General features: G+C 42.4%; 1 protein-coding gene across 1 annotated transcript in view; it reads left to right on the top strand.

The window, feature by feature from the left end:
* ARHGAP11A (Rho GTPase activating protein 11A) overlaps positions 1 to 22,467 on the top strand; it is a gene marked incomplete in the record, with an annotated part of 29,558 nt that extends 7,091 nt beyond the window's left edge. The window contains 9 exon segments of the mRNA XM_073609250.1: positions 1 to 41; positions 128 to 288; positions 6,033 to 6,179; positions 10,635 to 10,709; positions 12,428 to 12,598; positions 13,071 to 13,209; positions 13,308 to 13,416; positions 16,441 to 16,570; positions 20,398 to 22,467. Of these exon segments, the coding sequence (XP_073465351.1) occupies positions 1 to 41; positions 128 to 288; positions 6,033 to 6,179; positions 10,635 to 10,709; positions 12,428 to 12,598; positions 13,071 to 13,209; positions 13,308 to 13,416; positions 16,441 to 16,570; positions 20,398 to 21,872 (2,448 nt within the window).
* Positions 22,468 to 23,018: the final 551 nt, after the last annotated feature.

Raw genomic sequence — 23,018 nt, 5'->3', positions numbered from 1 at the left:
CTGCGTTATTTTTTTAACTTTCTGCAAAATGTGTCTATGAGGTAAGATTTTCAATATGGGTAGACTTGCTTATCAAAAATACAAATGGTGTACATATTTTCTTATTATAGATTAATATGCCCTGCAGATCTGACACCAACAGAATGGACAGCAGTAATCTGGCTGTGATATTTGCTCCTAACCTTCTACAGACAGGGGACAGTGACAAGATTTCTGCAAGCACAGAAAAGAAGCTGCGTGTTCAGGTAGCAATAGTGCAAACTCTGATAGACCAGGCAGCAGATATAGGTGAGCACTAAGGTTTCATTGTAACCATGATATGCTATTGATTTTAGTGCTATTAAGTATACAAAATTAGTTTTCTTATATAAAGTATCCTGGATACGAGGTTATTTAGTGTGTCCGGTAAAGGGTAACTCCACTTCCGTGGGAGGGGGGATGGCAAATAAAGAAAAAATAATATAATATAGCGTGCACAATTGCGATACAAGTCATATTGTATTTGAATGTTATTAAAAATTACCTTTCCAATCTGCAGCTGCTGTAATTTTCTATAAATGCAATATGGCTACATGGAGTTGTTCTGTACACAGAATAATTTCTTGCTTGTGTGATTGGCTCACCAATTTTCCCAGAAGTCTGCCTAAGATACAAGTCAGATTTCAGGCATCCCCTGCAACAAAAATCTAATTTTTGGTGAAAAGTTTCTAAAGGGGACACGTCTAAAGGGATGCAGGCCTAGCAGATTTCCTCATTAGTGCTCTGCAGCTGCCACAGCTGACTGATAATTATGAAACCACTCCCATTAGACCCACTCAATACAGAGGCACAGACAAACACATGGATTTCTTCAGAATAACAAAAGGTAGGAATCGCCGACAAAGGTTGTTATAATCTTTGCAATGTACATGGATCACCCGGGGAAAAAGTAGAAAAAGGGCCATCTGGGTTGGAGATAAAATCAGGCCTTGGTGGTTAATACGTTAGTACGTATTCGTCTACATATTTTTGGTAAAAAAAATCGCAATAAGCGATTATTGATCGGTTTGCGCAAAAGTTATAGCGTTTACAAAATAGGGGATAGTTTTATGGCATTTTTATTAATATTTTTTTTTTTTTTTTTTAAATGGCGGCGATCAACAATTTTTATTGTGACTGCGACATTATGGTGGACACATCGGACATTTTTGACACATTTTTGGGACCGTTGTCATTTTATACAGCAATCAGTGCTATAAAAATGCACTGATTACTGTGTAAATGACACTGGCAGTGAAGGGGTTAACTACTAGGTGGCAGTGTAGGGGTTAAGTGTGTCCTAGGGGCGTGTTTCTAACTATGGGGAGGGTGGCTACATGTTACACGTCACTGATCTCTGCTCCGATGACAGGGAGCAGAGATCGAGTGACACTGTCTTTAGGCAGAACGGGGAGATGCTTTTTAAAATCAGCATCTCCCCGTGAGGCGTTCGCGGGTATCCCCGCGACGATCGAGTCCGCGGGACCCGCGACCGGACTCACGGAGCTTGCCGTGGGCGCGCGCGCCGCCGGCTGGCCGCCTCTTAAAGGTCAATGTACAGGTACGTGGTGTTGCCTGTACAAGCCCTTCTGCCGCAGTATATCTGCGTGAGGCTGTCGGCAAGCGGTTAAAGTGGTTGTAAACCTGAAAAAAACAAACCCTGTAAGACAAAGGCATAATGAGCTGGTATGCATCGCATACTAGCTCATTCTGAAATGCTTATCTTAGATCGAAGCTGCTGCCCCGCACACCGCTGTGACCGGCGACATGTCTCCCGAAGTCGTTTCCGGGTTCGCGAGCTCTGGCGCTGTGATTGGCCGGAGCCGCGACACCGTCACTCTCACGCGGGAGCCGCCAGTCATGGCATGCTGCTGAAGAAACGGCACGAGCAAGCCATTTCTTCAGTGCGCATGCGCCGATGACGTCGGCGCAAGCGTTTAAGGTAAATATCTCCTAAACTCTGCAGGTTTAGGAGATATTTACAGTACCTACAAGTAAGCCTTATTATAGGCTAACCTGTAGGTACAAATGGTGTAACAGGGTTCGCAACCACTTTAAAGTGGTTGTAAACCTCCAGAAGTTAAAGGAACAAAGCATTATCTATGGTGTGTACTTGTCTCAGTTATGAGCACTAAGTGTAATTTCTGTCTGGTGCATGAATCACTTCTGACAAGTTTTCTTGACACCAAGAGGCGCTTTGCCAGCGGTATAGTGGTGCTGTCCTATTGATTTCAATGGGCAGGAGTGGTGTATACACCGCTCCGAAGATGCTGCTAGCAGGACTTTGTTTTTCCCCGTTCTGCTAGCGCACCGCTCCAGTATGAAAGCCCTCGGTGCTTTCACACTGGAGAGACAGCAGCGGCTGTTTCGGGTCGGTTTGCATGCGCTATTATTAGCGCAATAGTGCCTGCAAACCGCCCCAGTGTGAAAGGGGCCTAAGTTCTGCTGAGTGTAACTTCAACTCTGCGTCCACTTTTTTTTGTTTTTTTTTTTTTTGTTTGTGAACTCTTACAAGCTGGAAATTCAGCACTTTGAATGGATGTAGTGAAGAGAAGGCTGCGGGTTGACAGGTATATAGTTGATAGTTATATATAATATTTTTTTAAAATAATTATTATTATAACAACCACAGAGCGAAAACCGGGATCTGTGTGTGTAATCCCGGTTCTCTCCGGGGAGAGGAGAGAGATCATGTGTTCCTACTAAGTATGAACACTGATCTCTCTCCTCCCCTAGTCAGTCCCATCCCCCCTACAGTTAACCCCTCGATCGCCCCCCCCCTAGTGTTAACCCCTTTCCTGCCCGTGTCATTTATATAGTAATCAATGGCTATTTTTAGCTCTGATCGCTGTATAAATGTTCAATGGTCCCAAAATAGTGTCAAAAGTCTCTGATCTGTCCACCGCAATGTTGCAGTACTGATAAAAATCGCAGGTCACCGCCATTACTATGTAATAGTAAAATAATATATATATATATATATTAATAAATATATATATATATATATATATATATATATATATATATATATATATATATATATATATATATATATATATATATATATATATATATATATATTATGCACTTTTTTTTTTTTGGGGATATTTATTGTAGCAAAAACTACAAAATATTGTGTTTTTTGCAAAATTGACACACTTTTTTTGTTTAAAGTGCAAAAAATAAAAACCGCAGCAGTGATCAGATGCCACCAAAAAGCTCTATTTGTGGGGGAAAAAAAGGACGTCAGTTTTGTTTAGGTACAACGTCGCACGACCGCGCAATTGTCAGTTAAAGCGACGCAGTGCCATATCGCAAAAATTGGCCTGGCCTGGAAGGGGGCAAATCCTTCCGGGGCTGAAGTGGTTAATTTATCTACAGTTAAATTAGCAACTTGCTGTTGCTTACCTGGTGTCCTCTGGCTGCCTTTCTTCACTTTTCCTGCAGCAATGCCTGGGAAACCATCACATTTGCCAGTTCTGTTACAGCTCTGGATTGTTTGCCGCCCCCCAAAAAAAAGAAAAACCGCCACTGGTCTTGACCCTTCAGGAGTTAGTGCTGGAGCCGACTCCTCGTTCTGGAACAAACTGCTTGGAATATCTGGGGCTTATCCTAGATTCAGCTCAAGCCAGAGCTTTTCTTCTTTGATAAAAATGTCCAACTCTTCATTGCAATAGTCAGTGGAATCTCCACTTTTGCTTAAAGCAGTAGTAAACCCGCTGACTTTTTTTTTTTTTTTTTCTACACCTGTAAGGAAAAAGGCATAATGAGCTAGTATGCACCGCATACTAGCTCATTATGAAATACCGACGTCTCGTTCTAAGGTAAGTATCTCACCCGGTCCATGCAGAGGGAGCTGACATTTTGCCTTGGCGTGTCTTCCGTGTTTTGCGGCTCCGGCGCTGTGAGTGGCCGGAGCCGCGATGTCGTCACACCCGCGCATGGGCGTGGGAGACTTCTTTCCGGCAAGGTCCAGCATCTGCCGGACTTTCAGCCGAGAATACCCGGAGCGCATGCGCCGCTGAAGTCAGCGGCTCATTGCAAGGGGAATATTTCCTAAACTGTACAGGTTTAGGAGTTATTCTTTTTACCTACATGTAAGCCTTATTATAGGCTTACCTGTAGTTAAAAGTTAAAAAAATTACTATACAACCACTTTGAGTTCTGAGATTGGTAAGCCTTCTACGTGGCAGCTCTATTGCCTGGCAGATGTTCCATGGGCTCTTCTAGATCACCTGGATCTTCTGGCCGCAGAGTCAGTTTACCATTCTGCTACACAGTTGCTGGCTTTGTTAGCATGGTAAGTCCAGGTCTTGAGGGCAGAGGCATCTCTAAATCCGTGATTCCTCTAATGTTAAAAGCAAGGAAGTCTGCCTTCTACAAGTGCAAGTCAAGAGCATTCTTTGCCTGGTGCAAGGCAAGAACTTCATATCAAAAAGTTCACAGTGGGACAAATTCTCACCTTTCTGCAAATGAGCCTTGGTCAGCATTTATCCCAGAGTACCATCATGGGGCAGAGCTCAACACTTGCAATCTTGTTTTACCAATAGCTTTCTGCACTTTACGACCTTCGTGCAGGGTGTCCCTTATGTAGCTCCCCCTGTGCACTCACCAGTGACTTTGTGGGATCTAAATTGTGTTCCCACTGGCCTTCAAAATCTGCTTTTTTGAAGGTATAAGGGTTATTCCAGTTTCCATTCTCACTCATGTGTTATTTTAGCCATCACTTCTGCAAAGTTGTGTGCTTGAGCTGTTGGCTTTGTGCTGTAAAGAAGCTTTTTCAGTCTTGCACATGGACAAGGTGGTGTGCCTTAGGCAGGCCATAGATGGTTTGAATCTTGGCCAGTTCAGCAGGAACCAGCAGAGATTCGAACCATGTATGAGCAGGCTGAATGAACCAAACTGATCAATCAACTTGGGTACAAACTGCCTGCTGGATTCACTTGCAGTTATCGCTAGCCTCTGCTATAGCCGCTAGCATTAATCATGGTCTTCTCTCAGCAGGGACAGCTTCCCCCGCCAGGAGCAGACAATTGCTCAGCAGGAGGGATTCCCTTGTCAGCACTGTCTGTGTTGATGGGGGAATCGTGCAAATTTCTTTCCTGAAAACAAAGAAATTTGCAGTGTCTATGGCCTGCCTTGGAGCCACCTTTCTTCCTAATTTTGTTTTTGGCTTTCCATCTAAACTAGGACATAATTCCTGAGTCCCTCTGTCTGACTTCAGTTTATCAGAAGATCTCCATCCATTGCTTGGCTGCAGTTTGTCAAGCAGTGGTAGCAAATTAGGCATGCATTGCACAAAGATTCACAACTTGACTGCGTGATTGTCTTCCATGACGGTCCATGGTTCTTGGTGGCTAAGACACATTGTTAGCCAAGCTAATGGCTTAAAGATTGATTTCACCCTTTACTATCAAGATGCATTCTGCTAGATCTGTGATTGCTTCTTGGACATTTCGATGTCAAGCAATGGTTTCCCAGATTTGCAAGGCAGCCACCTAGTCTGTTATCTAGGGGTTTTTTGTTTTTTTTTTTCCAGCTGGATTTACAGGCCTCATCTGATTCCATCTTCAGACACAAGTTCCTTCGCTCAGCGCTTTAGGTTGCAGGTAGCCCCAGTTTTGTTTGTGTGGGTCTGTTGTGTGTTTTTGCCCACCCCCATTTAGCTTATGCCCCAGTGGCCTCTGAATTGCAGTTTTTCAATGTGAGAGAAGATGGGATTTTTGCACTAAAATTTCTCAGAGTTCATTGAAGGACACAGGTCCATCCTTCTGTCTATAATTTTGCTCTTGGTACTGCTTTTCCACTAAACTGGAACATTCTCTAAATAGGGGGAGTTTTATGGTGCTAGTCATATTTATTTATTTTTTTTTCCTTTTGCTGGTGTCCAAGTCTTCCTGTATGCAGCAGTATATAACTCAGTCTCCCAACTCCTGTGCCCTTCAATTTAACTCCCATGTATATACTGTATGTGTGTTTTTTATGTGTACACACTTTTTTTTTTTTTTCTGTAGGTTGCGTGCCTAATTTCCTTCTTGAGAAAATACCAGGCATGCTTGGTATGGATGTTGGCTCTGATACCCCTGGAGCTGAGCAATTAGAGGAAGGTGATACTGACTCCCCTGGTGAGAGGAAACGCAGGAGGCGGAGAAGTGTTGGAGGTAAGCTTTTTGTCCTTCACAGTCTTATCTCAGATCCAGGGCCTATCTTGCAGCAGTGAACAGCTGGAGGCATGTACTAATTTCTAACAGGATGCAATCAGGTTGAGGGGACTGTGGTGGTGGTGGTGTGTGTGTTTTTTTTTTTTTTTTTTTCCCCTGTACATGAGGACCAATAGCGGATCTCCTGAATTTGATATCTCCAAACTCAAGTTTTGTTCAACCGAGAATCATGCAGTATTAAAGGCCATCTTCAGCAAATCTTTTTTGGCTAGGGTAGGGAAGTGTTGTAACTTGAGTGTTTTCTGGCTAATTTTAAATACTATCCCTGTCCCTAAAGGAGATTACTCTTGTTGTGTCTGATATTCCTCCCCTGAGCAGGAAGTATGTGAAAATCTCCCTTATGGGGGCATGACAAGAACATCCTGGCAGAGGTTTTAACCCTTTTGCTTCCAGAGCAGCTTTTTGCACACATGATTAAAAAAAATATTTTAGGCCTGAACATTATTTATTCCCACTCATTGCTTTATCTTCTGAAAGCAGAAACCACAAAGAATAAAATGGTGGAACATCAACGCTGTATGTCACACAATATTAGTGCAACAGTTTATCGAGCACAAGATTTCAGTACAAAATACACTAAGGTGTGGTTTTTGTTTTGGGGCAACAAACGCCATATATTACCTAAGTGCTTGGGTGTAACTTTAATTTTCATCTTTTTTTTTTTTTTTTTTCTTGACCTAAACTTTGTCACATAGGGTACAAAATGTCCTGTATTTAAGAATGTTGTCGTGACAAGTTCTCTTTAATGAGACATCAGGGATTGTGATCGATTTAGCATCTTCAACAACAGCTAGAGAGAAAGTGACAGCAGAATATTTTGGCATTATACAAATCTGTTCCAGGATCTTGCAAGGTAGAGGAGATCAGCAAACAGACATTTGCTGTTTTCCCTTGCTTTTATCCGAACCCGCAGATGGGACATCGAAGGTGACACGGGCCCAACACCAATGCTTTTCCTTGTGGCTACAACTGGAAGATACAGATGTAATAATATGATCCAGGGGTATCCCAGAAACTACACTAGGCCTGAACTTGCGGGTAACTGTAACTGCTATTACAAGAAATACTCTGGGCAAACTTTACAGTGATACTTTAGAGCTTGATCGGGTACACAGTGTCCCCAGAATCTACAGCTAGCGCTACTGGTGTTTTTATAACATCCAATGCACATGAGGCCTAAAGGCTAAACCTTTTTGGCCCTCAGAGGTGCTGAAAGAGGATTCAGGTGGCAAAGTCAGTACTGGGATCATGACTTGCAGGCAGCAAGGTACCATGGGATATGTAGTCATTTGAAATTGAAAGTATACTGCAGAGAGGAAGCTGCAAAGCGTGCAGAGAATCCAGGAAAATTGTGGATAGAGGTGGGGCCTCTTGCTATGGGGGAACTTGAGCAGACTCGCTCCCAAACCACGCTCCTGTGAATGAGCAGTTTCCATTCAAACAGAATGCAGCTCGGTCTCATTGCCTCACTGGCTCGGATTGACACTAGGAGGAGACAGTAAGCAGAGAGAGACCCGGGAGAGCTGCTGCTCTCATGCATATTGTTGGCTTGAGATGGGGCTTAGGTGAGAATAGGGGTGGAGATCTGCACCCAGGTTTTTTACTGCACTTTTAATGCATTAAGGTAAAAAAACTTGAGCCTTTAGAACCTCTTTAAAACAAACAGTGACAACTAGTTAGAGGTATGTCCCTTGCTAGGAAACCCAGCAACATGTTTGCTATATGATACCCCACTATCCATCAAAAGAAATAGAAACTCATTGATAAAACCCCTTCTTAAACTGGTTTTAAAGGCTACCTGCATTAGGGTAAAAAATGTCCCAGTAACAGTATTGCCCCCTCACCACCACCACCCCCCCAAATACTCACCTGAGTCCCCAGTGCTGTGCCAGTCTGTAGCGGCTCTCTCCTCTCTCCCTACATTCACAGGAAAGAGAGGCAACAGCAGGAGCCATAGGCTCCTGTAGCTGTCAATCAATTCCTGTGAGCGGGGGGTGGGGCTGAGCCAAGCTGTGTGTGAATCTGGATGCACCCACCTCGGAATTGAGCCCCCATAGCAAGCATCTTGTTATGGAGGCGCAGACAGAACAGGAGAGAAGTCCAGAGCACAAGCGACAGACTACCAGAAGAGGCAGTTCCATTGCACAGGACAGGCAAGTATTTTAGAAAATATTTTAACCCATACAACCGCGTTAAAGCTGCTAAAGCTTGCACCCTGGCCATGTAGAAAGACTTACACATCCCCCTTTAAAGTGGTAGCAAAGCCATGTTTTGAAAACTTGCTGACACAGGATATCTGATAGAAGAGACCCTGTCGGTCTCTTCTGTTATAAAATCTTCTGCCTGCCTGTCAGCCATCATGTACACTCAGCCGTGCATGTGTAGCTCAGTGTACATTTACGGACCCCGATCTGTGTGGCAGCGATGCAACTCCCACAACATCATCATGGTCCAACCATTCAATTGGCTGAAGGCAGGTAACCCAGAAGCTATACCAGGAGAAGATGGAAGTGCCCGGGACGTGTCAGATCACACCGCAGCACTGGAGGGCTTCTTTGACAGGCAAGTCTGCCATAATGTGCTAAATATGCTGTGCATACTAGCACATTATGGCATATGCCTGCTGGGGACCCCTAAAAAGAAAAAATGTACCAGATTTTACTACTGCCCTAAAAACGCAACGGTTTAGTCAGGATCACAGAAATTTTGCAGGTGGGGGTGAACTTTACTATGGCCTTAAAAGAGCGGGAAGACAAATGCTGGCAGCTCTTGACTCCCTGGCTTCTCTATAAAGATGCAAAACCTCCAGATTTCTAACTGATTGGATAGTCATGTCTTGCACCCACAAGAAGACTCTTTCTGGATTGTAACCCTTTCCCAAGGGTATAACCGTAAACGCCCCAAAAATATGATTGGAACACAGCGCTTAATCCAGTCCCCCAGAAAACTTCTTTACTTCAGAGAGCAAAACAGACATGACACCCTCTCCGGCACTTCAAAGAGATCTGTCAGGAAAAAGATAGTGTTGCGAGTCCATTATATTTACAAATCTCTATACGGATTGTAATAGACCTGAAGGCAAAACTTCTTTTTTTTTTTTTTGAAAGTGATGGAGGGGTTTATTGGCAACCAACATTGAGGTTGATTTACTAGAGGCAAATTCACTGTGCACTACAAGTGCAGTCACTGTAGATCTGGGGGGGAAATCTAAAATGATGGGAAGCTCTGCTGATTTCTATCATCCAATCATATGCAAGCAAAAAATGCTGTGTTTTATTTTCCTTGTATATCCCCCTCAGATCTACAGCGACTGCACTTCGATGTGGATTTGCCTTTAGTAAATAAACCCCATTCTACTAAAGTACTGCTCACTTTATTGCTACAGCCCGCTGATGTTACGGAGCAATTCCAGGCTCTGGAAGAAACCCAATATTTTGTCATGATCCAATCAGATGCCTGAGCCAGCTGCATCTGCCCCCCTCCCCAGCCATGGGCTCCAGTGAACACTGGTCGGGCATAGCAGGCTGGGCGAGCAGACTGACAGTCACTGCTCTCTGCTCAGAGTGGACTGAGAACTGAGTAATCAGCAGTCACTTGATCACTTAGTTCTTGGGTTTAGAGCTGGTCAAGGACAGCTGCAACATCACAGCGATGCTGCAGCTCTAGAGGTGAGTATGTATATTTATTTGGGTCCCACGCTTAGCCCGTGTTCACATCAGGTCGATTTGACATATCAAACTGCATGCCAAATCGGCGGCTCTTCCCGGCAATGGCACTGTCCGAATCAGTGCTACGCCGGCTTTGCGGCACCACACCGATTCCCAAAAGTAGTTCTGGGCGACTTCCGGGGCGATTTTCAATAGCATATGTGAAGCAACCCGCACTGATGTCTGTCAAATCCCCCCCGAAGTTAGACTGCATTGCTAATTTGATGAACGTGCACAATTTCTAACTCGCAGTCAGTGTGAACCTAGGCTTAGCGTAATTGTGTGCTGCAGTCTTGAAACTTCCTGTGCTAGCAGTTTGCAAGAGATTTGGACCACTGTTCAACATAGAGCCCAGTGGTCTGACACACCTGCTGCACTGTGCTCCAATCAACAGCACTCATACTACCTGAGCAGTGTTCTTGATTGGAACGCTGTTCAGGGAAACTGCGATTTTGCAGTTAATATTTCGAGTACTGTACCTCGTGCAGAGTTTTCCTTTGGATTGCTGGGAGCTGCGTTTTATGGAAACACTATTCTTAACTACCCCCAGTTTTGCCACCAGGTGGGAAACCAAATTTATATCTTTTACTTGGTAGAGGTACATCTGTGAAATGACTTGCATTATGTCACCCCTGTAGTCTACTTTAAATTTCTTGGAAGACTGCTTAGTTCGTGTCTTGCATTTCAGATTTTGTTAGTGGAGCACTGAATAAACTTAAAACTAATAGAACACCTACTTCCACACCCCAGACAGACAGGACTGGTAGGTATATACTAACTAATGGTCACAATACAAGCCACGTTTATGCTTTTCATGCATGGATTGCCTTTAAGACCTGTTAACCTAAAACTGGAAGGGTTTCAATTACATTTCAATTATGACTTTCACCGCATTGCATCCATTACTTCATAATTTTGTTTCATTAAATTTTTACTGTACTGAGTTTGCTTTTGTAAGTGTATGTTTAAGGATAGAATTATTTTTATATAGTAAAAATTAAATTGCATTTTGAATGTACCTGAAACCTTTTCAAGTCGTCTTTTTTTTTTTTTTTTCCCTGGCACTGCAGTAGAATGCAAAACACTTATGGGCATATATTTATAAAGCAGTGAATCCACCATTCAGCAAACATTCTCTGCAGGGGAATCTCCATGTCCATATGTTTTAAATGACATACTGATTCACCACCAGAGAATCTTTTGTGAATGTAGCATTCACATTATAAATAAACCCTTTTGTGTATTATCTAGCTTGCTTCTTGAATTCTTTGCTTGAAAGATGCTTTTAACACTTTTTCTGCAGGCTAAAAGTTACTTTAAAGTTGGATATACTTCTAATATGTCTAATATTTTGCAGCTTCACCTTATGCTTTACAGCAGTGGTTCCCAACCTTTTTTCACTTTTGTATACCCCTTGGCAGCCCATTTCAATAAATTGTACACTTCATATTAGCAAAATGTTTCAAACAATACAGTTGCTGTTGTTTACATACATTGGCCAATAATAGGACTATAAAACGGTGGAATAGTAAGGTAATTTACTGCCTTAAGTCGCAGATTTAGGCAGCCCATAGATGATTCCTACTCCTGTTATGTGTTTTTATTTTGTTTTTTTTTTGAACCAGCAGATTTATTCAACCAAAATTGATTCCCCCATCTTGGCATTCGAGGGGGATGGGGGAATCCTACTGTGCCTTTTTTTGCATTCTGACAACAGGGAGACTTCCCCCACCGTTGGAATACACTGTTTCTGCCGGCAGTGCTGATCGAGCGGCAAAAATCAGTAGATCAACTTCTGTACAAGCACCCTTCCTATGTTTTAAAATTCAGCCGGTCCCTGCTGAACCAGGTGGATTTTGATCCATCTATGGCTGGCTTAAGTGTAATGGTACTCAACCAACTTCATCAGGAACACTTTCTCTCCTCTCCAGGTTCTCCCGTAGGCATAGGGTGCCTCTGGCTGTCAGCAAGTGCTTTATGGAGAGGTACTTGCTACTTAGCTGTGGCAGGCACTGGCAGAATGATAAGGCAGTGCAGTGTTCTGTTAGTGGAGGCAGTCAGCACTCAAGCACCATGAGTTTTCTCCCCAAGTTCTGCAGTGACCTGGGAGGTTGTTCTAAAATGCCCAATGTGGCCCCAGCAATTTGGCAGGTCACTGCTGCACAAACTCTAGGGTAGAAGCAGACCATGCTGTGATTGCTGTCGGTGGATGGGACCTGAGCAGTAGGAGGGTGACATCAGATCACTTCTCTGCTCTTGCTTGCCTAAACCTGTGCTGTCATAGTCTAGTGTCGCTCAGTAAGCAAGTGACACGGTTTACAGTCCTATTATCAATTTACAGTCTGCCATTATTCAGTTCTTACACATACCTCTAAATGCTTTTGTACATACCCTGGGTTGGGAACCAATGCTTTACAGCATTTCCATTGCTGCAAAAAAAATAAATGAAAAAACCCTATTTTATGCTTTTTCTCCATCTAGTTTTGAGCTCCATGGTGACACCTTTAATCCTTACTCCAAGCACCAAAAGAAAACTTCCTTTGGATTCTGTGCAGGGAATTTCAAACAAGAAAAGAAAATCTATAAAACAGAATCTTACTTTTGAGCTGCTTCCGAGTACTCTATTTGGTGGTGGATCCACACCATCCTCTGGTAAGTAGTTGTGTTGTTATAGTTCCATAATTGTAGAAAAACAAAAGGTCCAAGTTCATTGTGGGAGTACAGCTTTGGAGCAGGCATTGTGGCTGCATGCTACGCTACAGGAGCTGAGACCGAAGCGCCAGAAATATGGCGATGGCTGTTGCTTCCTTGAGCAGTAAAGCTTTACACTGATTATCCTGCTTTTTACTAAATTCCTTCCTAAACTGATTTTTTTTTTTTTTTTTTATTTCACTCTTCCATACATACAGTATCTTATGTCCCTTTAGTGTTTCTGCAGTCCTTGAGATTAAGATGTAATTTGACAAGTGTTTCCTGTTCTTTGATATGTTTAAACATGCTTGGCTGACATGTAATGTTAAGTATACCGTATATCTGTTGCTCAGATATAGTAAACCAGATCATATTATCATAACACGATATTGCATATATTTGGCCTAAGTCATTGCTTTTGTTTCCCATCAAGCCCGCACAGAAGGAAGCCCTTGTGTTTCTTTTGAAATATCAGAAAATTCTTTCTCACCATCTGTCTCTGGCAGCAAGCACCTCACTAGCACTAGTAACTTGAGACGCAGCAAGAGGTATGAAAACAGGAAAGTACAAAGGTAAATTCCTTCTGAGTTCTCTTCACTTTTGTGCTGTTGGTGGATTCTGATATAGTTTCTAGATTTCCAATTTTTGTAATTCTGTTTTTGTCATGTAGGGTGGAGTCTGGAAAAACGGGCTGCTTCTCCCCTAAAATAAGTCGCAAAGAGATGGTACGCAGATCGCTTAGACTTCGCTTTAGTTTGGGAAGAAGTAGTAAAGAAGTGGTAAGTGGCTAAACTACTCAAACCGAGTCAAAGGACTTCGGCAATCGGTTGTCAATCAAATGTGGTAAAGCTACCATTATTGTGAAAGTACCAGTATGTGAAAACTTGTAGGAATATAGCACAATGCAAGTCATTTCAGTAGTTTGTAGCGGGATACTGGTACAGTGAGATTTGTGGACTTGCGATGAAGGGATCTTTTTGAAAACATACTGTATATACTCAAGTATAAGCCGACCCGAATATAAGCCGAGGCACCTAATTTTACCACAAGAAACTGGGAAAACTTATTGACTCGAGTATAAGCTTAGGGTGGGAAATGCAGCAGCTATCGGTAAACGATGCCCATTTGCAGCCACACTGTGCCCACCTGTACCTTTTGATCACAAACAGCGGGTGTCTCCCGCTGTGTCATGCAACTGCAGTCTTAACTGTTCAGCAGTCGTCCACTGTAACAAAGCTCCATCGCCTTCTCGTCTGCGATAGACGGAACACTGTTTCAGTTTCCCAGCATTGTACCAGTGTTCCGTCTATCATGAACGAGGAGGAGGCAGGGCTTTGTTACAATGGACGGCCGCCGAAAGGTTAAGACTGCATCACACAGCGGGAGACCCTCACTCAAGTATAAGCCGGGGGGAGAAATGTGCTGAAAAGGCCGACTCGAGTATATACAGTAATTCACCTGGTGTGGTATGGTGTTTTCCATCCCCCCCCCCCCCCCCCCCCCCCCATATGATAAATTTCACCTGTTTTCAAGTCCAAGAATAAATGATTCTAGTAGAGCATCGCAGTAGCAACTGGACCATGGTTATTATTAAAGTAGGCCTGAAAGAATGTAAGCTGCCATTGCTGAATCCTCCTGTGTAAAAAAAAAAAAAAAAAAAAAAAAAGTATAGTTACCTATGTGTGGTAATAAAGCAGGGCTTGCTTTGAATCTAGGAGTCAGACAAAGTTAGGAGCTATCCTTCTTTTTATTTATTTTTTTTTTTAAACAAAGCTTACGGATATAACCTGTCCCTGAAAGTGAACTTATCCTTTAAACTCTTTCACAGCCAGAGCCATTTTGCGGGGTTTTTTGCACACGTCTAAAAAAAATAATTTTAGGCCTGAAGATTACATAAAACCCCCAAACATGATATATTTTCTGAAAGCAGACACCCTAGAGCAGGGGTGTCAAACTGGCAGCCCTCCAGCTGTTGCAGTACTTCCATCATGCCTCTGCCTGTGGGAATCATGCTTGTAACTGTCGGCCTTGCAATGCCTCATGAGGCTAGTTCTGCAACAGCTGGAGGGCTTCCAGTTTGACACCTGTGCCCTAGAGAATAAAGTTGTGGTAGTTCCGTTTTTTTTATGTCACACGATATTACCTCAAAGGTCGAATGTTTTTACTGAAATTTTGTGTGTCCTAAAGTTCATTTTAGGGGGCACAAAAACACAATAAATGACCTAATTTTTTGGTAAAATATAAAAGCTGAGGTTGCGCTGAGTAAATAGATACATGTCAAACATGTCAGTACCCTATATTTTCCATAGGCAACGCTTTAAAAGCCCCCTATAGGTCATCAATTTAGCTTTACGAAGGAGGTCTTGTGCTAGAATTATTGCTCTCGGTCCGGCGTGCTCGGCAATATGTAACATGTATTTCGCAACCTACGGTTTCAGGAGTAGGCACCCTGCCACATGCGTTTTGTACGTGCGTACATGTCATGGGCCTCAGTTTGTTTGGGGGGGATTTTATGTTCTTGGGTGTAACTTTTTTTTTTTTTTTTTACTTTTATTTTCCATCACATAGAGGACAAAAAGTCCCCTATAAGATAATTTTTAAATGTTATTTTTTGGTGAGAGGTTCTCTCTCTAAAAGACCTTGCATGTCTCCACTGAATGCCATGCAATGCAAATCGCACTGCCTTACATTCTTTCCCAGCTTTGATGGCCGGGAAAATTTCAATGGGTACCCGGAAATGAAGGGTTCAACAACTAGAAGGGGAGGAGAGCGAACGTAGTGTTTCCTATGCAAGTACTTTCTGTACGTAAAGTGCACACGGTTGTTAAAGAAGTATCACCATAACGTTCTTTGCTTTTAAGAAATAAAAGCACGTTTTTATTTCTGTCAGTGCTGGCTGTAGCTCAATGCTAGGTGCCAATCAGGTTTGATGCATACATGCATGCATGTGTGCTGATGAGGAACATGCTAGTGTAAGTAGAGGTTTGAGCAGAGAGAACTGCTGCTCATCTTTTACTGTCTAGCCACGAGATGGAGTCGGGGAGATGACCTAGCTTGACTGCAGCAGAGATAAGTCTGCCTGGCTGTATACAGCCTTGACTGTCTAAATCTCATCTCACAATTCATTTGGCAAGTACAACAGCTTCCATAAATGGTACATCAGGTGTGCATGTTGTTTGCATGCCTGGTGTTGAGCTTTATCATAACCTTTGATCTCCTGGCAGACGTTTTGTGAAATCTGTTTGAATAATAACTCATCTATTTTTTTTTTTTAATCTAAAACTGCTAGGAGTCATAACAATTTGCCCTGCATAACAATGTGGTCTTCTATAATAAGATGTGTTTCTAAAGTAGAACTCTAATAACCATTAAAAAAATGAAATACAGGTACATTCATTCATGTCTACCTGCAGTAGCTTCTCCAATGAAAACATTGAAATGTGATGAAAATCCCTTCTTTATTTCTTGCTTTCTAGCTTCTGTGATCTTCCCCTGATAGTTGACCATGCTATCTCAGCAATGACACAAGCTGGAAAGTTGGGAAAGTACTGCATGTTCTATGTAGCCTTGGGCATGTGAGAACTTTAAATTTTGTAATGGTTTTTGTTCTAGAAAGATTCCTGTACCTTTCTATTGAAGAATATTCCGTTTTAGTAAACACCTTCAAAAGGAAAACTCTCCCTTATTCTGTGGTACTTCTGGAACTTGGAGTAGAAAGCTGCTTTTTACATTCTTTCCCATGAGGTCAGCTTTTTGGTAGGACATGCTGTTTTCTTAATGTTATCATTTTGGGTTCCTTCTAGAACTCGGGTCATCCTACTACGGTTCGTTCTCAAAACATTGGCTGGAGACTTGCAAACTCACAAGAATTGCCAATTCCCGGAAACAAGTTGGAGGCTCACTCTTCAGTTGAAAGTCCATTTGTAAGTGCAGGTAAGAGTTCATCTCCCTTAAATTAGATATTTTTAGTTCTCGTGTAAGTGTTGGACTTCTCAAGTAATGTAAACATTATCAAAGTCCTTATTGTGTAATCTTTCTTTTCAATGATTATTCGATAGCACTCAAAATTCCCACACAGCTGCAGTAACCATGCATTGAATGTTAGTCATAAGCAATTCAAGGCAACTTAGTGTTCCTAAAGTCCAGATTTTTAAAATTAAAATAACTAACATGTTATACTTGCCTGCTCTGTGCAGTGTGGTATTGCACAGAGTGGCCCGATCCTCCTCTTCTGGGATCCCCGGCAGTAATCTTGGCTCCTCCTATCTTTTTTTTTTTTGTTTTTGTTTTTGTTTTTTTTTTATGTCCACAATACCCAGCCGCTTGTTATGGGGAGAGGCGTGGTCTGTGTGCTCTCGACCTGTGTGTCTATGGAGTTGCACTCCATACTTGCACAGCGGGACTCAGGCCCGCTCCCCACTTTATCTTTACTGCATTTGATTGACCGCAGCAAGAGCCAATGGCTCTTATTTACTAAAGCTGGAGAGTGCAAAATTGGGCTCAATTCCGCACAGACACCAGTCTGCTTCTAAGTTTCATTTCCAAAGCTTAACTGAACAAGCTGAGGTTAGAAGCTGATTGGCTACCATGCGCAGCTGCACCAGATTCTGAGTGCACCAGCCTTAGTAAATCTACATGACAGAGAGCAGGGCTGCGGCTGACTGAGGCACATATGCTGACAATGGTGTCAGGGCTCAGCAGCCCTGATATATCGGAGTCGGCGTACAGAGGGGAGGGGAGAAACTGACAGGATCAGACAGGTGATACAGGGGGCCAAATTACACAGCACAAGCACTGTGCTGTACAACGTGTTTTAAAGAAACAGGATCGATATTTTTTGGGGTTAATAAACACTTTTAAGGTAAACCATGCCTTAAGGTAAAAAAAAAAAAAATTTTAGTTTTAAGTTTGCAGACTTATGTGACAAATACAGTGCATAGAAAGGTTCCCCAACAGGGCATCAAAGCTGTAGCTGAATAAACGAACTATCATGATGAATTGCACAGCCTTTCTCAATGAATAGTCCCTTCACATTGGGATTGTGGTCTGTATTTGTATAGGAGGTCCACTTGCAGCTAAAGCAAAATAGCGGGGACAAGTAGTTGTAGGCACTGAAGCAGCCCAGAAGACAAGCAGCATAAGCCAAGTAGCATAGCAATCTCCACTCGGGTAGTTTTACAATCATCAATACAAGATGCTTTATATGTTCACATCTGTGGAATTCCTAGCCAACCAGTACTGCCTCACCACCATGCTGAGTCCCAAGTCCTCGCAAGCAGGATCACTTGTAAGATCCGCTGCTCAGCAGAGTGGTTCCATCAATGCCCTCACCTGCAACGCTTCCATTCCTCACCAAGAGTTCGCTGCCACTGTGCACCTCCTAATGGTTCCAGGGCCGAGAGGCAAGCCAGATGTGACATCGGACGTCAGACTTCAGTGACATGCTGTGAGCTGCCATAAAATGCGACATCAGTAAAAAAAGGGCATCCAAGAGGCAATGGGACTTTGATATGAGTTTAAACAAGGTTCTTATGTTGACTACTGATGCAAATACTGCTGGCCAGGGAATCCTAATCCAGCAACCGGCTTCCCTGCACAGATTCATACCAGAAAGCCTTATTTTGAGTCCACTTAAGGTTCTCATTAACTGAAGCCCTGATGAAGGGAGAGTTCTTTGACTCCTGAAACGCGTTGGCTGTCTTTTAACACAACATCAATAAATTATTTTGGACTCTTAATTTTTGGTCTGCCACTCCTTCCGTTAATGCATGTCTTTTCTTGATAAAATGCTACATGTCTGCATTTTTTTTCCACACTTCACCTCGCCCTCCCGGCTGCCTTCCGGTGTGCACTGGGCACATAGGAAACAGTGTGCCATAGCGATAGCCTGCATTGATCCAGTGCGGAGAAATGCAAGTCACAGCACTATGTGACCAAGCCTTGAGCCTCTGTGCAGTGAGCACCTGAGTTGAATTGAACACTATACCTTCTAGTATGTTGAACTTTTTTTCAGTACAGAAAAAGCAGAATAAGGCAAAGTTTACCTGTTTACATTCATTTACCTCAAGTGGAAACAACTTTGAATAAATAAATGGCACGCTGATAACACAACATGCATGAAGTTCATCGAACAATAAATGTTTGTATGTGGATTGAATAAATTCAACTTATATTGATGCATTCTACAATATGATAATACCTGTGGTCATTTGATAATCCATATAGAGGCTTCAGTTATACAATACACTTACCCATTGAGGTTTGGCCATTTAGCTTTGATGTAAATATGGTCTGCCTACAAACTGTATTTGGAGATTACTACCAGTCAGTTCAAAATTAGATAAAATAGAGGGCACTATATTGCAATGTTGATGGTTAAAGTGTTGCTCCTTAATGTATTGCTATTCGTTTAATAATATTATATTATATTGCGCTAGCAGTTCTTGTGACCCTGTTAAGGAACTGACCACGCTAGCATGGATGCTGATCCATGCTAGCGTGACCAGTTTACGTCCTCTGCTATGACGTGTTTACACACACAGCGTGCTTATATCTTCCGTGGTCTGGTTAAAGCCACACGTGCCCTACTTCCGGCCATGCCACCTCCATTGACTGCCAGCGACGACACTGGTCTTTGCTAGGAGAAGTGATGACAATGCCGCCGGTATGATTGCGCGTCATCAGCTTGGAAACACTTTGACACCCCATCACATCACTTCCTGCAATGTCTGCCTGGCTTTGTAGCTTCCCACCTGCAGGTCTTTGAACTGCAGATCTGTGAACAGGGGTCACGTCACCTTTATATCAATTGATGCTGTGGTAATTCTGGTGACAGGCTGCGGCATATAATTTGTTTTATTTCTATATATATATTTTTTTTTTTTTCATTTCTGTCATGTCACGTGCCATGCATTGTTTAACCACTTCAATACCAGGAACTTGTACACCTTCCTACCCGAGCCAATTTTCAGCTTTCAGCGCTGTTGCAATTTGAATGACAATTGCGTGGTCATGGTACACTGTACCCAAACAAGTTTTTTTTTTTTTTTTTTTTTTTTTTTTTATTGCGCAACAAATAAAAAACCGAAAATTTTGGAGAAAAAAAAAGTTTTTCTTTGTTTCCCTTAAAACTTTTTTGTAAATAAGTACATTTTTCTTCAATGACGGGCACTGATAAGGCGGCACTGATGTGTACTCATGGGTGGCACTAATTATACTGGTGGGTGGCATTGCTGGGCATCACTGATTTTATTCTATAATGGTGCCAGTTAGTGCCCATTTGTGGGCACTGATTGCCATATGTTGGGCACATGTGGATGGTAATGGGCGATGTACCTGGCCAGCCACATGTTAGGGGCTTCCCTGGTGGTCCAGTGTGTGCATCCGAGGGGGGGGCTGCACTGCTAAACAATCAGCGCAAACCCCCCCCTGTCAGGAGAACTGCCAATCGGCTCTCCTCTACTCGCGTCTGAGGAAAAGCCAAACAACAGCTCTTCCTGTTTACATCGTGATCACGTGGTAAAGAGCCTCCGTCGGAGGCTCTTTACCGAAATCGGTGTAGCTGTATGTCAGACTGACACACCGCACCACCAGTCGCCGCAATGCGCGGCGCCTGTTATCCTGCTGGACATCAAATGACGCCCAGTCAGGATAACAGAACCACCGCCCAGCCGTCCTTCTGTTATAGGCCAGGTAGAAAGTGGTTAACAAAATTGTAGTTTTTCTCTCAATGTATTAACTTTTTTTTTTTTTTTCTATAGGTTCAAAGAACATAAGCAAATCTGAAGAATACTTACTAACACCCAGAAAGTCTGATGATTTAAGCCATCGCATGTCCTGGACAGAACCTCCTCCGTTAAGTGAGGTTTGTGATGATGGAACACCTTTATCAGGATATCTGTATGCTGGAAACTGCTATTCTGAGCCTGTTCTTGTAACTGGGAAACCCCCTGCCATACCCAAAGAAATTAAATCTGTCACTGACTACTACAGCAAAGAGAACAACCATAGAGAAGATTCCCTGTGTGTGGATGAGGACTGTCAAGCACAGGACACGGTACGCAGGATTACACAAGCATTTCTGGAATCAGGAAGTGATCTGAGTGCATTTGTTGGATGTAGCAAGTCTTCAGCACAAGAACCAGCAGCATTTATTTCAGAATCGCAGACAGAGTCTGAAACTTTGGTTATTGGATCAGTAGTTGACATTGAACAAAAGACCTGCACTTCTGAGCCACAAACTGAGTATGACACTCTGTTCAGGTCAAACAAGGACTGTGATGGTGTTGCCAATGAGACTTCATCAAAAACAAACTATAAAGAACAAAAGGTTGTTGAAAAGCATTTAACTTCTCTAGAGGCACCGGTTGAAAACTTGGAAGTTAATGCACATCAGGATTCACCACAGATCTTATTAAAAATTGTGGAGGACAGCGATGCTGATGCTACAGGCTTGACAGAAGTTTCACAACACAAACTGAAATGTGGCATGGATGTGTTTGAATCCAGAGGTGGCAACTCCGACTCCTCGATAAAGTCAGACTCTTCAGTTCCTCAAAAAGTTGTGGGGCTGTTAAAATCAGAAAATAATTTATCAATTCCAATCCCTAACAAAGAGAATTGTTCACAAGTTTCTCAGGATATTCACTCAGTACCTGCACCAGTTCGCAAAAGCAGCAGGGTGTCTGATCACATACTGCACTTCAATAGACTGTGCCTAAATGACAGCAGTGTCCAAAGGTTAAAGTCCCCTATTAAATTGCAGCGTACTCCTGTACGTCAGTCTGTTAGACGTATAAATTCACTTTCAGAGTTTAAGCGGGATGTGGACAACTTGCGGAGATCAGAAAGGATAGCTAGCACACCTATGGTGAAATCAGTCAGTTGTGATGGATCTCTTTCATCAGAGCTTTCCTTAACTCATTCAAGCCACAGACATTTCTCTGTAGGTAGTAAGGAGAGCACCACCTCCTGTGAGTATTTATCTACAGTTTCCTTTCAAGGAGTCAGTTCCAGGGTTTCCAAGCAGACATTTTTAAATGCACCAACCTCAGTGCCCTCTTCTGTAAACCAAGTAAAGTCTGTATTGGAAGACCTAACAAACCAAGATATCACCAGATCTACATGTACAAAATCTGATCTTTCATTGAATGGTCCAAATAATGCTGTGCGCATCCTGTCTAATAGACAGCATAACCGTTATAGAGGATCGCCAAAGAACCCAATTGGAAAGTAACATTTTTGCCAGCTAGTAAGCCTTTAGACTTATAAAGCTGTGTTTCTTGTATCGACTTAGCTTTGTTGGCTTTGCCTTTAATCTTTACTGCTGGAAAAGTGGATTCTGTTTACATGTATGGCAACATGCGAGCCAATGCACCTGAACTATGGTGTATTTTTTACATCTCTTCCAAAAGCACCTTGCACATGTTTGGAATAGAAATTGGTTATTTTTATTTTATTTTTCTTAAAGCTAGTTTTTAGAGTGTTGGTTTTAATGGAGCATTCCTCACAGTGGAACAGCAATGAAACCTGCTGTTTCCTTCAAGCAAATCCTGCTGTGGATGTTTTGTCTTCTTATGGGACATAGTTATTGCGTGACTGGACCCTCTTCCTTTTTTGCAGAAGATCTGAAATCTAAAGTGGAAACTTGCACTCAGCAACTCCTTCTGTTTATTTTTTTTATTTTTTTTACTTTTTACTGTGTACACGGGTAGTGCAGCTTGAATCTGCCATTTGGGAGGCGTTCTCTATAACAGTATTTTATTAAATGTATTTAACTGTAAATATGTTAACAATTTTTAAGTGCCTTTTATTAAATGGTGCTGTAGTAAGTCTTGGCAGTTTTGTATTCGGTAACGTCAGTCGCGATGAGTGCCAGTATGCCAAGCTATTCAACTACAGCAACCTGGAACACCAGCTCACCTAACTGGCTCAGGCTACAGCAAAGAGCTGTGACCATATTTCCTAATACAGTTACATTGTAGATGAACTTGTTGTAAGGGAGTGCTTATTTTAGATACTCTTAAAATGTTATTTAATATTTGAGCTCTTAAAGTGGATGTAAACCCGAAAAAAAAAAAAAAAAAATTCTGATGTCATAATGTAGAGTATAAGATTTCGTATCATTTGAGCCCAGTCTTGCCACAGAGTTAATCCAGCTCTGAGCAATCCTCTTTTATTGTTCAGTGAGATAAATCTTGACAAACATTGCAAAACTTTGTCAAATCCTCCCGCTTGCTGTGAATGACAGGTGATTTACATATCTCGTGCACTAGCCTAAGACGCAGGCATTATTTTTTAATTCCCTCCCACTCCTTTCTTCTGCTGCTCTGCCAGGATTGGATGTACCACACCTCAGCATGATTTGGCATGCTGAAGTCAT

This window comes from Aquarana catesbeiana, linkage group LG13, assembly GCF_042186555.1.
Source record: "Aquarana catesbeiana isolate 2022-GZ linkage group LG13, ASM4218655v1, whole genome shotgun sequence".
Taxonomy (NCBI): Eukaryota; Metazoa; Chordata; class Amphibia; order Anura; family Ranidae; genus Aquarana; species Aquarana catesbeiana.
The sequence above is the reverse complement of the archived record's forward strand: the minus strand, read 5'-3'. Positions and strand labels throughout refer to the sequence as shown.